The sequence below is a fragment of the Orycteropus afer genome, unplaced genomic scaffold (genome assembly GCF_000298275.1).
Source record: "Orycteropus afer afer isolate SDZICR_OR568_19922 unplaced genomic scaffold, OryAfe1.0 scaffold00083, whole genome shotgun sequence".
NCBI classification, from domain to species: Eukaryota; Metazoa; Chordata; class Mammalia; order Tubulidentata; family Orycteropodidae; genus Orycteropus; species Orycteropus afer.
This window is the reverse complement of record NW_006921670.1, coordinates 5,561,586-5,577,739: the sequence shown is the minus strand read 5'-3', so window position 1 is coordinate 5,577,739 and position 16,154 is coordinate 5,561,586. Positions and strand designations below refer to the sequence as shown.

Here is a 16,154-nt window from a genome sequence, read left to right as displayed (position 1 = left end):
AAACCGTATGGGGCAGTCTACTCAGTCAGAAATTGACTTGCCAACACACAGCAACATCTCAAACTTAAATTAGGGCAAACTTCCAAAACCAAACTGCCTGCCACATCAAGTCAATTTTGACTCATAGCGACCACCCCCCCCCAACAGGGTTTCCAAGGCTTTACATCTTTACAGAAGCACATTGCCACATCTTTTTCCCACAGAGTGGCTGTTAGGTTCAAACAACCAATCTTTTGGTTAGTAGCCCAGTGTCTTAACCATAGTGCCACCAGAGCTCCCCAGAGCAAACTTACGGGCCCTAATTTATGACATAAGTAGACTATCAAACATAACCAAAAATGTACAAACAGCAGAGAATATAAACTAGATGACTGACTTTGTAAAAATTAAGTTCTCATATTACATCAAAAGCCTTCCCCAAAAGAGTAGAAAGAGAACCTACAGATATAGGGAAAAAAATTTGGCAACAACATATCCAACAAGAGATTTATCTATAAAATTTGTAGAAAACTTCAACACCTCTGCATCATAAAGACAAGCAGTTCACCTTAAAAATGGGCATATGACGTGAGCAATCACTTCACCAAAGAAGACATTCAGCTGGCAAAAAAAAATCACATGGAGAAAACGTTTATGATTATTAGTAGTTGTTGTTGTTATGTGCCGTCGAGTCGGACCCGACTCATAGCAACTTCTCCTTGGGTTTCCGAGGCAATATCACTATGGAAGTAGATTGCCCCATCTTCCTTACGAAGAATGGCTGGTAGGTTTGAACCGCCAGCCTTCTGGTTAGCAATCACGTGCTTTAGGCACTACGCTACCAGAGCTCCCATTAGCCGTTAGAGATGCAAATCAGAACAAGATAATCATCTCACCTCATTAATAACAGCGAAATTCAACAAGACAGAAAATAACAGATGCTGGCAAGAGTGTAGAGGGATTGGAACTTCCATGAACTACTGGTAGGGACTGTAAAATGGTACAACCACTGTAGAAAATGGTATGATACTTCCTTTAAAAGTAGGAAACAGATCTCATTTGTTCCAGCAATCCCACTACTAGGTGTATTTCCTCAAGAAATGGGAGTTAGAACATGAGTAGATACATGCCTAATCCATGTTCATTGCAGCACTGTTCGCGATAGCAAAGAGATGGAAATAAGCTAAATGCCCATCGGTAGATGAATGGATAACCAAGCTGTGTTGTGAACACACGGTGAAATACTATACAACATTAAAGAATAATGAATCTGTGAAACACCTCATAATATGGATGATTGTGGAAGACGTTATGCTGATTGAAATAAGTCTATCACAGGACAACTACTATTATAAAAAGTCAAGAAAAGGTTTACACACGGAAGGAAACTTTGTTTTTTGGTTATTAAGAACAGGGAGAGGAAGGGAAATGGCCAGCTAGGTAAGAGACCTATATTGATTAGGGTGAAGGGAAAGACAGTAGCTAAGGGATCTGACTGCTAATCAGAGGGCTGGCAGTTCAAACCCACCAGCCACTCTTCAGAAGGAAGATTGGGCAATCCAAGTCTGTAGTGATACCGCCTCAGAAACCCAAGGAGGGGTAGCTATGAGTCAGATCCAACTCGATGGCAGTGAGAAAAAGGAAGTCATGGAAAGGTGCACAAGAGGTGTAGACAGGAAAGGTAATTATTATATACACATAAAATACTGCATTATCAGTAATAGTGTTAATCTACAGATGGGTACGTAGGTAGACAGGGAAGATGATGGATATGGTCAGGCAAATAGGAACATACCCATGCTTATATGTAGGTTCGGCAGATGATATTTGTATGTATGTATTTGTATGTGCTATAAAAATGTTCATGTATATATTAGAGTGAATGGGCAGAGTTATGATAACTTCTTAGCCATAACCAAACACCCTGAAGGAAGTAAGTCACTTGGCCTTGAGGACTCAGAACCACCACGGTCACAGGGAACATCAAATTTAATTGGCATAACATAGTACACAGAAACATTGTTCTGTATCCTACTTTGGTGAGTAGTAACTGGGGTCTTAAAACTACGTGAACTGCCATCTAAATGTAGCTATTGATATTTCCTTCTCTGGAGCAAAGAAGAATGAAGAAAACCAAAGATGGATCGAAACAGTCCAAGAGACTAGTCAGTCATAGTAACCTCAGCCTACTTAACCTTTAGACCAGAAGAACTAGATGGTACCTTGCTACTACTGGCAAACGCTGGGAAAAGGATAAAATTTGGAGATTGTGGATAGAGTGGGAGAAAAGTGTGGAATAAAACTCATAATAACTCATAATAAACTGGTCTGATACACTGGTGAAACCATGTAACTATGGCCCCTAGTCATTCTGTAGGCTCAGAATTGAATTTTCTCTCATGGCTTAGCTTTCAGCCGAATAATAGACCTAAGAGATAAACACTTAAACCAGATAGGTGAACTCCTTAGCAAAATCAACCATGGGAGATCAGAAGGACAGAATGTGCACAGGGAGAAAGCCTAGAGGGCAGGAACGCATAGGAAAGGACAGGTAGTGGGAAGAGTGTTAACCCAAAAAAAAAAAAAAGACGACAGACAACCACATCTCATGTGAATGTTGCAAGGATTAAATGAATCAATATATTCGTTTAGGAGCTTAGAACTGTACATAGTAAGTACTAAATTTTATCTGTTATTTCTTATAAACTTTAATTTTTGCTGGAATTCTTATAACATCCATTCTTAAAATTCCATACACTAAAATTTTCCTGTTTTGTTCTCTACTAATTTTTAAATACAGTTTGCTTTTTAAAATATAAGTCTGTCTCAGCAGTGCTTAAAGGAAATTACGGAAGATTTGTTTACCTGGGGGACAGAATTTTAAATGGTAAATATAAACATTCCACTCCTGGGTTTAGGCATAGTGGGGCCCGGTTTTAGGGAAGAAGTTGGGAAGTACTGTAAATGCAGAGAGAACACATATCAAAAACTTGAGTCTTCTTCTTCCTCTCCATCTTTGAATGCTGTGAATTTCCAACTTCTCATCCCTGTATAACATGATTCTTTCTCTTCCATTTTTAAGAAGTCAAGACAGACTTGGGAGAAAATTATGAGTTCAGCTTTTAAGATGTGGCATTGAGGGGTTTTTTACTGAATTTCCCAGTAAGATGAGATGTACTTTTGGAAAGGATTACTCTTGCTACTTCATGTACATCAGATTGTAGAGGCAAGTAAGAGTGTGTTTGTGTTAGTTTAGTGGAGAAGTGGAAGCCAATACATGATGAGATGTGCCAAAAATTTATTAGGAAAACTCCTGTGAGGTGAAAAATGGGTGGAAGGAAGGAACCCAGAGGCATCTGGAATAGCAGTCAGATAGTCTTGTAGGTCTGACCCTCTGCCTGGGATAAATGGAGGAAAAGTCTTTGATTATGGTGCCTTTCTAGGAAATCGTTGGCCATAGTTACCCCATAGAGGAGTCCCATGTCTCACCTAAATGGGCCTGCCTTGCTGTCCTTGTAATTAGCTGAGAGTAGCATTAGGGAGTATGGCCTGGAGTTCAGAAGCTGAGGTCCTCAATCGGGCGTCCCACAATAGATAAAAGAGGTGCCTTTAATGGCCCCACAAGGGAAAAGCAAGAAGTCGAGTCTTACCCTGCAGTCCAGGTGGCTGATGATCATGGTAGCTTAGAGTAGGGTAAAGGTTCCCAAACTTTGTGTTTAAGGTGTATTTAATGTCTTGATTTTTTAATAACATTTCAAGGCCAAAAGAAATACCTAGCAGTCTGCTTTATGAAGAACTTAGGTTCAAACAATTTAGGTTAAGTTTTTATGGCTTCCACTACTCGTCTCTCAGTTTGTCATGCTGTGGTGGCTTGTGTGCTGCTGTGAGGCTGGAGACTGTGCCACTGGTGTTTCTGATCCCAGCAGGGTCACCCATGGTGGACAGGGTTCAGTGGAGCTCCCAGACGAAGACTCGGAAGAAGGAAGAGGGCCATCCACTTCTCAAAGAATTGGCCAGTGAAAACCTTATGGATAGCAGTGAAACACTGTCTGATATATTACTGGAAAACTTCATGAATAGCCTTGAAATACTGTCTGACATAATGGCCAGATGAGCCCCTCATGTCAGAAAGCACTCAAAATACGACTGGGGAAGAGCTCCCTTCTCAGGGTAGAGTTGACCTTGATGTAAATGGAGTAAAGCTTTCAGGACCTCCATTTGCTGATTTGGGAGCTCTGGTGGCATAGTCCCTAAGGCATCTGACTGCTAACCAGAAGGCTGGTGGTTGAAACCCACCAGCCCCTCCCCAGAAGGAAGGTTGGGCAATCTACTTCTGTAGTGATATCGCCTCGGAAACCCAAGGAGGGGTCGATATGAGTCAGACCTGACTCAGTGGCAGCGGAGGGTTTATTTGCTGATGTGGCACAGTTCAGAGTGGGAAGAAACAGCAGCAAACATCCATTAATAATTGGAACAGGGAATGTACAAAGTGTGAATTAAGAATATTGGAAATTGTCAAATATGAAATGGAACACATAACAATCAATATTCTAGGCATTAGTGAGCTGAAATGGACTGGTTTTGGGCATTTCCGTCAGACAACCATATGATCTACTATGCCCGGAGTGACAAATTGAAGAGGAATGGTGTGGCATTCATTGTCACAAAAAATATTTGAAGGTCTATCCTGAAGTACAGTGCTGTCAGTGATAGGATAATATCCACCCACCTCCAAACCATTTAATACTACCATTATTAAAATTAATGTACCAACCATCAAAGATGAGAAAATTGAAGATTTTTAAATTGACTGAACATATAATCAAGATGTGTTGATTTTTACTGCTGATTGGAATGCAGAAGTTGGAAACGAAGAATCGCTGGTAGTTGGAAAACATGGCCTTGGTGATAGAAATGACGCCGGAGAGCGCATAATAGAGTTTTGCAAGACCAACAGCTTACTCATCGCAAACAACTTTTTCAGCAACGTAAATGGCAGCTATCCATGTGGACCTCACCAAATGTAATACATAGGAATCAGATCAACTATATCTGTGGAAAGAGGTGATGGAGAAGCTCAGTATCTTCAGCAAAAACAAGGCCAGGAGCTGACTGTAGAACAGACCATCAACTGCTCATCTGCAGATTAACAAAGAAGTGCAGCCAGAATGCTCCTTGGAAGAAAGAATGGCCAGACTTCGTCTCATGTACTCTGGTCATGTTGTCAGAAGGGACAAAGATAATCGTGCCAAACCTGTAGTCATCTGTTTTTATAAAAATTTAATGGGAGACAGCCATGCCCATTCGTTTATTATCTCTGGCTGCTTTCACACTAAACCAGCAGAGTAGAATAGTTACGACAGACTATGTGGTCTGCAAAGCATACAGTCATTATTACATGGCCCTGTACAGGAAAAAGTTTGCTTATCTCTGAGTTAAATAAATGGAGGGGTCAGTCAGTCAGTTGGGAATATAGGGATGGTCAGTAGATTTGGCAATGAAGTCACTGAATACATGCTGATGGTTAAAATTTTCAGATCATACAGAAATATGAAAGAGCCCTCCTCTTTACCTTTCCTCCCTCCCCAGCTATCATAGCTCTGTGACTCGCAGCCCAGGCATTGTGTGGTCTTACTCAGTTTGGAAGATAAGGATGGCAAGTAGATTTGGCATTGGGGTAGGAATTACAAGTTCAGTTTTGAACATGGTAGGTCTGAGATGCTTACTAGACATCAACATGTAATAATCTTTAATAGACATCCGTAGTAGTAACTAATTAGGCTGAACATTTTTCTGTATTACTTTATGAGTTCTGCAAAAGTTCTTTTAACTCATTGACTAATTTGGTGAATTATATATTTTATTTTAAAGTTCTGTTTGTCTTGTCCCCCCAAGTTTTCTATGACCGAGAATTGTTTTAGACTGTGCAAAGAACCATTCTGCTTTCTGTCCTATGTTTTATTTGTTGAATGATTTCACTTAAGGAACTGTTACACAAAGAAGCTGATTATAAGGATGCAGTATGAGGAGTGAATTCTATTTTTCTTAACTTTTTCTACCATTCTTATGAATTCAAATAATAATCAGCCCTATAAATTTAGAGTATTTTTCCTTTTGGAAGTTTAATTTTATCCTTTTAATCTAAGGGATTAAAAAAAATTACTGCTAGAGAATCAATTCTGAGTTTTAACGACTCAATAACACAGAGTAGAACAGCCCTAGGGTTTCAAAGGCTTTAAATTTTGATGGAAGGAGACTGTTTCATCTTTCTTGTTCAGACCTGCTGGTGGGTTTGAACCATTGACCTTTTGGTTAGCAACTTTGACCACTGTACCACCAGAGCTCCTTTAAGGGATAATAATATTAAATTAATGGAATAAAATTAATTAATTTTAAACTTTAAATTGATTTTGTCATTTTGTCTTTTTTCTTAATTAATCAATTTTAGTCCCAGTTTTGTATACATGCTCACAGTGATTACGAATACTTACAACTCCTGTGTTACATAAATTTGCCCTCACTTTGAAACAATTGAACCAACAACCCCTGCTCATGATAAATTCTTTGTTAGAATAATCTTCACTTGCTGCATATGCAGCTTTTATTTAAATCATGGAAAAGGCTTTTAGCCTTTCTTCCACTAAGAAGACTGCCAGAGTGTCGATTCTAACTTACAGTGATCTAGCAGGGCAGACTGCTGTGTCTTTCTCCACTGGAGTGGTTGGATACTTTAACTATTGTGACACTAGGGGGTCCTGTTGAGCTAAAGTAAACCCACTGCCAGTGAGTCCATTCTGGCTTATAGCTACCTGTAGTGTTTCCAAGTCTGTAAATTTTTATGGAAGTAGATTGCTTCATCTTCCTCCCTCGTGGGCAGCCACTGGGTTAGCAGTCGGACCCCTTTAATTTAACCATTGCACCACTGGAAGATCTGTATGCACCTGTGCTAACTTGCCTACAAATTCTTAACGACACAGGAACAGATCTCTTTCATAACCCAGTGACGGCCTATTTTAATTTATAACTAGCCTTTTTTTCACTATGCTAAAAGAAAAAATGTAGAGGATTGATATTTCTCTGAATATTTCTTTATAACTTTTGTTTTCCTTTAGGTGAACTACAGAAAGCCATCGATTTGTTCACAGATGCCATCAAATTGAATCCTCGCTTGGCCATTCTGTATGCCAAGAGAGCCAGGTGAGAACTCGAAACCAAAAAGCGTTCTGTGGTGCTCCAAAGGTTTTACTGTTTTTACTGAGTACTTTTTTATATCACACTTTCTTTTTAGTGTCTTCATCAAATTACAGAAGCCAAATGCTGCCATTCGAGACTGTGACAGAGCCATTGAAATTAATCCTGATTCAGCTCAGCCTTACAAGTGGCGAGGGAAAGCACATAGGTAAGTAATAGAATGTAATCATTTTCACAACTCTTAAAATTCAAAATTGATGTTTTATTATGCTTTGTTTTTTAAAAAGAACTTGCCTGAGAATTTAATTTCAAAGTAATATGTTCTCAGTATGAAGAATCAGTAGAACGTAATAAGGAACAAATAAGAAAATAAGATAATTTTCATGTCTTCCATTCAAAAAACACTCTTAATGTTTTTTGACCATGTAAGGGTTTTTCTCAAAATTACCTCTGAGAGTGATACAAGTGTTCTTAGAAATTTTCTCTTTCTTTTATACTTTCACTTCGTAACTTAAATATTGAACAGCCAGTGAATTACAGAAGGAATACGCTAGCTTGAAACTCCATTAGTCACTGCTAGGTTACATGAAAAATCAAAGAGGAAAGTTAAAAGACAAATATAACTCAGATTAGTAATCATTCTGCTGTTGAGGGAAGGGGAAGGTAGGACTTCATGTTGTACAAATACATACTTTTGGGCTTGGGGGTAAATTGTCTAGTAATAGCATGTTAAATAAATGGAAAAGGTGCTGTACCTCAAGTGTGGATGGAAGTGAAGGTGAATATCCCTGAGACAGCCTACTAGAGGACTCATATCTTATGTGGTTATGAAGACACAAATCAAAGGTAATAGATGAAAAGAACAGAATACGTTGATGAAATGTGGTATAGGACAAGCTCCTTTTGAGCCCTCCTGAATCCTGCAGCATGTCTTTGTCTTCTGCTGCAAGATGGCACGAGCTCATCTTGAGCATTGCTTGTTCCAACTTGGAATCAGATCAGTCATTTCTCTAAGAAACCATAGCTGATTTTATTGGGGATGGTGTTTGGAAACCAAAATTCAGACACCGGGTGTATTCATTGCTTCTTCTAGGATGTTAGTTCTACTGTCGTTTCACTTGAAAGTTGTAGGAAAAAGAATTTTAATCATGATTTAAAAAAAAAAAAACTCATGGAATCATGAGTTTATATTCATAATTGCAATTCAGATGTAACATTAAATGTTTTCCTTTTTATTTTTGACACTTTTTTGAGGTTCCTGTCACAGGTTTGGGCTTTCACAAGTTTTTACTGTATTCTGAATAAGCAAAGCTTTTTTCTTTTTTAGTAGAACAGCAGCTTTACTTTTACCATAGAGGAAATTTTTAAAACTCTTTGAAAAAGTTTATGCACATTAACCAACATAGTAATTGAATTGGTTATAAAAATTTACAGTAAAAAATTGAAATTTAAACCTCTTCTATAATAATTCTTTTATACGATAAGGAAGAGAAACATCATGTCATTGCATTCATACAAAGTACAAAGCTCTTAAAATGAATTTCAATCTGTTTCAGACTTCTAGGCCATTGGGAAGAAGCAGCACATGACCTTGCCCTTGCTTGTAAACTGGACTATGATGAAGATGCTAGTGCAATGCTGAAGGAAGTTCAGCCGAGGGTATGTTAACGTGGGAAGGGAAAGTCACTGTAGTAGTGGGTCTTAGGACTTACTTAGCCCCTGGCTCAAAAGAGAGACCTCAAAACCAGACAGAAAAAAACAAAACAGTCAGAAGTTACATAGTCCGTAATCACTAAAGCTTTGTGCTCGGCTCAGGAAATCTCATTAAGGTTTCAGTCTTCTGCTGTTTTATATAAAGCCATTTCTTTTACTTTGTAAACCGACTGTGAAATTATAACCAGAAAAACTAGATGTGAGAAAGAGGGCATCAGGCATACAGCCAGGGTTTAAGAAAGAGAAAATACGATAAAAGGATTGAGTCTGATCTGTCTTCATATATTATAGGTCCTTCAATACTAGAGTGCTGTTCAGCAGCTGTCTTAATGTATGAGGGCCCTGTGGAAGTAGTAGCCTTTTTTCTAAATGATAATATTGAATCCAGAAGCTAGAGTATTCTGTTTTAAGATGATTTTGACCTAAAATTGTTAATTAAAATCATTTTAGTTCATTTAAATTGTAAATCCTTCAGCTTTGTGGGAAGTGAATCTAGAATTTCCTCCCAGAGGGTTTAAGGGTAGTAGGAATCCTGTACCACCAGAGACTTGATTTCCTTTTCCTTTCTCATGACAGGGCTAACTTAGCAAGACTATTGTGAGACTTGATTCTAGGACATGAGGTTCTTAATAAAATAATCATGAACAAATTGAAGTAATAGTAGGATATGAATTTCTTAACTTTATTCTCTGAATAAGTAACAGTCCCGAAGTATTTGGTTCTGACCTTGTACTAGTGCTTGGTACGCATTTTTACATATATTTTCTCTTAATCCCTGTAGCAGTTCTAGGAGACTAGCTTCCCCTACCCTACCACCCTTTATGGGTAAGGAAACAGGTATAGTTAAGACTGTGGCAAATACCTGGTCTGTGTATTCCCATCTCTGCTTTCCCATAGAAGTCTTCCATGATGGAACATTGTTCTACTAAATTCAGCTGTAACTTCTGAATCCTTGACACTGCGCAGCTAGTAGAAACTACCAGGGAAGAATTATCCTTCAATTTTAAAATTATTTGTTATCCTTGAGCTAGTTAATTGTTTGAGATTGTCACAGTTTTAACTTCAGCTCCCAGACTCTTACCTATTTCATCGTGCCTCATGCAGTTGGCATTGGTCTAATTAAAGCCTGAGTGATGGAAGGCCTTTTTCTTTTTTTCTTTTTTATTAATTGTGATTTGGGTGAAGATTTACAGATCAAATTCACTATCCATACAGCAGTTCACATGTACTTTGTCTCATGTCATTGACCACAGTTTACAGTTTACCACAATGCAACAGCTCCTCTCCCACTTCCTCCCCATAGTTACCTCTTCCCAGTGCCCATCCCTCCATGCACTCCTGCCCCCTGAGCTGTCTCCCTGTGCATAAGCAGCCCTTCTTTCTCCCATGATTGTTCTCTCCAAGGAGTGTATCTACTTGAGGTAAATGTTCAGCTCATATGCCTGTATTTTGTTTGGCTGGAAACCACAGGTGTGGATTAAATTCCAGACCTCAAGGGCAGCTAGAAGCCATACTCTTAGTGGTTCTACCAGGCTCTATCAGACCAGCAAACCTGGTCCTCACCTTTTTTTTTTTCTCCAAATGATTTTGAGTTTTGTTCCATATTGTTCTCCTTCTCTATCAAGGATCTCCTACATAGATCCCCAAGTGGATGACAATGGTGCAAGGCTTTTTTCTATATGGTACATCTGTCACTATTCAGAGCTGTATGTTGAATTAAACACCTTTCCACAAAGAAAAGTAATTCTCAGTAAAACTGGTGATTTATGTTGACCTTATTCAACTTTTTGGAAAGGCTTATTTTTTTCTATCACCTTTTTCCCTAGGCCCAGAAAATCGCAGAACATCGGAGAAAGTATGAGAGAAAACGTGAAGAGCGAGAGATCAAAGAAAGAATAGAAAGGGTTAAGAAAGCTCGGGAAGAACATGAAAGAGCCCAGAGGGTAAAGGAAAAACACAGGAGAGGGGGTTTTTTAGAGTACTCTCTCATTCTGATGCCTGGCTCCTTTATTTACTGCTGGCTGCAGTTCTGTAGGACAATAAAAAAACAGTTGCCATCAAGTTGATTGTGACTCATGTCAGCTCTAAGAAACAGAGCAGAACTGCCCCATAGAGTTTCCAAAGCTGTAAATCTTTATGGAAGCAAACTGCCTCATCTTTCTCCTACAGATCGACTGGTGGGTTTGAACTACCGACCTTTTGGTTAGCAGCTGAGCATTTAACCACTGCACCACCAGAGCACCTTCCTAATATTATTATTACTTAAAGGGAGTTTTCCTTATCGTCTCTAATTTGTGGGGATATTTTCAGTCTGTAAATTCTGAAGTGGGCTTAGGTTTTACCAACCTTTTTCAAGATACTTTTTATGCCCTTCCAATATCAGTTGTTTTTGCTGGTCTTTTTGTTACTTTCTTGAGGATGCCTGCCTTGATGTGTAAGTTTTATGATTCTTACTGTAGATTCCTATTTAAAATGATTTTTGTCGTTTTTTTAATTTGTAGTTAGAAAGTCATAGAAAATTCAGACAAAAAGAAAAATCATTGATAGATCTTCCGCGGTATTTCTGCTGCCATTCTTAGGTTTTTTCCTAGTTGCATTATATTAGATTTCTGCACTGTTGCTTTCAACTTCCACCTATTTTACCTGTTTATTTCAAACATTATTAAAGGACCTAAAACTGTAGTATAATTACATTACATTGCACCCTAATTTTTTGTCACTTAATACTGATTTTAATTTGTTTTTTTGTGATTTGGGTGAAAATTTACAGAGCAAATTCACTTTCCATACAGCAGTTCACGTAGACTTTGTCTCATGACATTGACCACAGTTCACCACAATGCAACAGCTCCCCTCCCACTTCCTCCCGATAGTCACCTCTTCCCTGTGTCCGTCCCTCCATGCACCCCTGCCCCCTGAGCTGTCCCCTGTGCATAAACGGCCTTTATTTCTCCCATGATTGTTCTCTCCAAGGAGTGTATTTACCTCAGGTAAATGTTCAACTCCTATGCCTATCTTTTGCTTGGCTGGAAGCCACAGGTGTGGATTCAATTCCAGACCTGAAGGGCAATTAGGGGCCATAGTCTCAGTGGTTCCACCAGGCTCTATCAGACCAGACAACCTGGTCCCCCTTTTTTTTTCCCCCAAATGCTTTTGAGTTTTGTTCCACATTGTTCTCCTTCTCTATCCAGCGTGTCCTACATAGATCCCCCTCTGAGTGGTTGACATTGGTAGCCAGGTACCATCTAGTTCTTCTGGTCTCATAGTCGTATAGGCTGAGGATCGCATGGTGTCCCAGTCACTAGGACTAATTCTTTCCATGAATCTGTGGTTTTCTTCATTCTTCTTTGGGCTGGACAAGGAGAGACCCATCATTCCATCTAGATGGCTGTTTGCAGGCTTTTAAAATCCCAGATGCTACTTGCTAAAGTAGGAGGTAGAACGATGTTTTGTGTAGTATGTTATGCCAATTGAGTTTGATGTCCCCTGTGACTACGATCCTGAGCCCCCAGGTTCAACTACTCGGTCCCTCTGGGTAGCTGGCTGTGACTAAGAAGTGACTACAACCTTATCCCTTGTCAGCTCTACTATACACCTGGGAATTCAGATCATACTTATAGGACCATTGTCTGTCAACCCTATACATGGTCTTGGGTACACTCTGCACTTCATAGACATACCTAATAATTTAGCTTGTCCACCCATCTATCCACCCATCTACCCATGTTTGCCTTCTCAGACAATGCAGTACTGTATGTGCAGAAGGCTTCATCTTTGTTGTCTGTACCTCCCATGTACCTCTGTCATCTTCTTCCTCAATGCCACCATGTTGATCACTCACATTTGGTACATTGCCCTTCTCTTCACCCAAATCAATACTTATCTCTTACCTATCTAACAGTGTTCCCTCCTCTCCCCTCCCACCCCTGGTAGTCAACAAAGAAAATTTCCTTCCATAGATAAACCTTTCCTTGATTTTCACAATAATGGACTAATACAATATTTGTCCTTCTGTGATTCACTTTTTTCACTTGGCATAATGTCCTCCAACTTCATCCAAGTTATATGGTGTTTTGTAGATTCTAGGTTGTTCTTTAGGGTTGTATAGTATTCCACTGTGTGTATGTACCAAAGTTTGGTTATCCATTCCTCAGTTGATGGACCACCTAGGTTGTTTCCATGTTTTAGCTTGTATAAATAGTGCTGCAATGAACATGGGTGTGCATATGTGTGTTCTTGTCATGGCTCTCACTTCTTTAGGATAACTATCTAGTAATGAAATGGCTGGGTCAAATGGTATTTCTAATTCCACCTTTTGAAGGAATCGCCATACTGCTTTCCACAATGGTTGTACCATTTTACAGTCCCATCAGCAGTGTGTGAGAGTCCCAATCCCTCCACATCCTCGCCAGTGTTTGTTATTTTCTGTCTTGTTGAACTTTGCTACTAGTGCTAGAGCAAGATGGTATCTCGTTGTTTTGATTTACATCTCTCTAATGGCTAATGATCGTGAGCATTTTTTCATGTTTGTTGGCCTCCTGAATGTCTTCCTTGGTGAAGTGTCTATTCATGTCTTCTGCCCATTTTTAATTGGATTATTTGTCTTTTTGTTATTGAGTTATTGGAGTTTTCTATAAATTTCTAGAGAGAAGTCCTTTGTCAGATATGTCATTGCCTAATATTTTTTCCCAATCTGTAGGTTCTCTTTTGACTCTTTTGGAGAAGTCTTTGGAAACGCATAAAAATTTAATTTTTAGAAGGTCCCATTCATCTGGCTTCTCTTCTGCTGTTTGTGCATTTTGAGTTATGCTTGATAGTCTATTTATGTCATATATTAGGACCCCTAAATTTGCCCCTCGTTTTTCCTTGAAGAACTCTATAGTTTTAGGTTTCACATTTAAGTTTTTGATCCATCTGGAGTTAGTTTTTGTGTATGGTGTGAGGTACAGATCTTGTTTTATTTTTCTGCAAATGGATCTCCAGTTTTGCCAGCACCATTTTATTAAACATTCTCTTCCCCACTTAATGTATTTCTGCCCTTTGTCAAAGCTCAGTTGACCATAGGTTGATGGATCTGTTTCTGGGTTCTCAATTATATTTCATTGGTCTCTGTGTCTTTCATTATACTGGTACCAGGCAGTTTTGACTACTGTAGCTGTATAGTAGGTTTTGAGATCCGGCAGTGTGAGACCTCCTGCTTTGTTGTTCTTCAGTAGTGCTTTGCTTATCCATGGTCTCTTTCCTTTGCATATAAAGTTAGTGATTGGTTTCCATATTCTTGAAAAATGTTGATGGGCTCTGGATTGGGATTACGTTGAGTATCCCAGTTGGGTAAAATTCAATCTTCTATCCATGAGCACGGTATGTTCTTCCACTTCATACTAATTTACATAGTTCAACTTTTTTTATTCATTTCCTTAATGGTGTTATATTACTAGGTGTGAAAAACAGTATTGAATAAGAGGTACATTTCATTTGTCAAACTTAAATATCTTTTGTTTTCTTTTAAAATGTGGAAAGAAATAATCAGTAAATCTCTACTCATGTTTGTTGTTGAATTCTATAGAAATAGTAAGAAAAAAATGAACCTGGGAAACAGAAGGCCCCATGTTAGTAATCTAGCCAATTGCTTTCATTTTGAAATTCTAAAAGCAGTAAGAATGGACAGTTTTCCATAACCATGGACAGATCAGTGCTGTCTGTTACTTGCCAGGATTTTTTCCACAGGGTAGGAGAAAATTGTTTAAAATGATTACCAAGAGCAGTGGTTGTTGAGAATTCCATTGGGAGGGTTTTTGTTTTGTTTTGTTTTTGAGGAAGGTGCTTGGTGTGTCCTAGAGTCTATTATTGCCATTTGAAAGTCATCATTCTCGTAAGTTTTCTAACTAGATGGTTCTCCGGTTTGTTGTTACGGTTTTGCATGGGGAGGGTTGGAGTGATGACAGACTTCTAATTCTCTGGCGCATATTTCTGTTTTTATATTAAAGGAGGAAGAGGCCAGACGACAATCAGGCGCTCAGCATGGCTCTTTTCCAGGTATGTTTAGAGAAAAATTACATCTGTTAGTACTGTAAATAATTGGTATATTTTTTGTTTGGGGATTCAAGTATTTGCATTGCATTTAGTTCCATTTTTCCATGGAACACTAAGAGTCTTTAAAATGCTAACCGGTAGAAGTTTGTTCTCATTAAAAACATTGTCAGTGTAAATGCAGCATATTTTTTTCTCATAGTTTGAGTAGTCTGTTTAAGCCCTGTGCATTGTACATTATTTAAAAACTGTAAGACCTTATTAATGATGGAATTTTGTTCTGTTCGTTGGTATTTATGAAGAAATTAAGGTAAACACTGTATGGAATTATTAAGCATAAAAACGTGCTTTGAGCCCAGTGTGAAAATAATACACACTCTTCCCTTTCCTGCTTACGTCAGTGATCAGAAAGGCAGGGCATCATTGGTGGTACCAGAGTCCTAAGACACAAGTAGAAGAGAGAAACAAAGGCACTCGGGAAATGCTTATTGACTGCTTTTGAATAAGACGGTGTGAAGTGTTCATAATGACAAGAAAGAAATGAAAGAAAAGTTTATGATTCTAATGGGGAACCAGAGTGTCCAGCAGTTTAATTGTAACTAGCTTTTTCTTAAGGATTATAGATCAGCTAAACACCATAGGACTTCAGAAGCTAGAAAATGGAGCGTTTATTGTGAAAGGTCATGTGCCCAGCAATCAGAATTCTAGTTTGGTAGAAAAACTGAAGAATGAATATTGGAGATGGCTTGCTGTTTTAAGACAAAGGGGGGAAAAAAATTAAGCTTATAGCTTACTTCTTGTGTAAAATATAATCTTATTGCCAGATACCTGTGTTTTAGAAGATGACTCCTAATGTGGACTCTTGGTAGAGTTTATTAACTAAGTTTGACAAGCAGATTGTCCAATTCTTGTTACCTTAGTTTTTTTAGGGGGTAGAAACTAGTTTTTCAGAGCTTTGGAGTCAGGGACAGAAGAATACCTAGAAGTTGTTTTCCGACCCCCTTAGGTTTCTGTGACTGTCAGTTATTTATGGCCATGTTTCAGTTATTGTTGAGCCAGGTGAAGTGACTGTTAACACCTGTTTCCTCTTTATATGGGTTTACTTTTAGTGACCCTCGACTATAGAACATCTTAAGGTTATCTGTCTTTCCCCTTAGGATGTCCCTAAGTTAGCATGATTGTGCTTTCCAGGTCTCTCCAGGGAATGTAGTAGTAAAGAAAGTAGTATCATGGTAGTAAAG

The 16,154-nt window shown here is 38.6% G+C and overlaps 1 protein-coding gene across 1 annotated transcript in view; it reads left to right on the top strand.

Moving 5' to 3' along the window:
• ST13 (ST13 Hsp70 interacting protein) overlaps positions 1-16,154 on the top strand; it is a 47,395-nt gene that overhangs the window by 29,583 nt on the left and 1,658 nt on the right. The window contains exons 6-10 of the mRNA XM_007941698.2: positions 7,092-7,176; positions 7,268-7,378; positions 8,727-8,829; positions 10,710-10,826; positions 14,871-14,919. Of these exons, the coding sequence (XP_007939889.1) occupies positions 7,092-7,176; positions 7,268-7,378; positions 8,727-8,829; positions 10,710-10,826; positions 14,871-14,919 (465 nt within the window). The remainder of the gene's footprint in view (positions 1-7,091; positions 7,177-7,267; positions 7,379-8,726; positions 8,830-10,709; positions 10,827-14,870; positions 14,920-16,154) is intronic.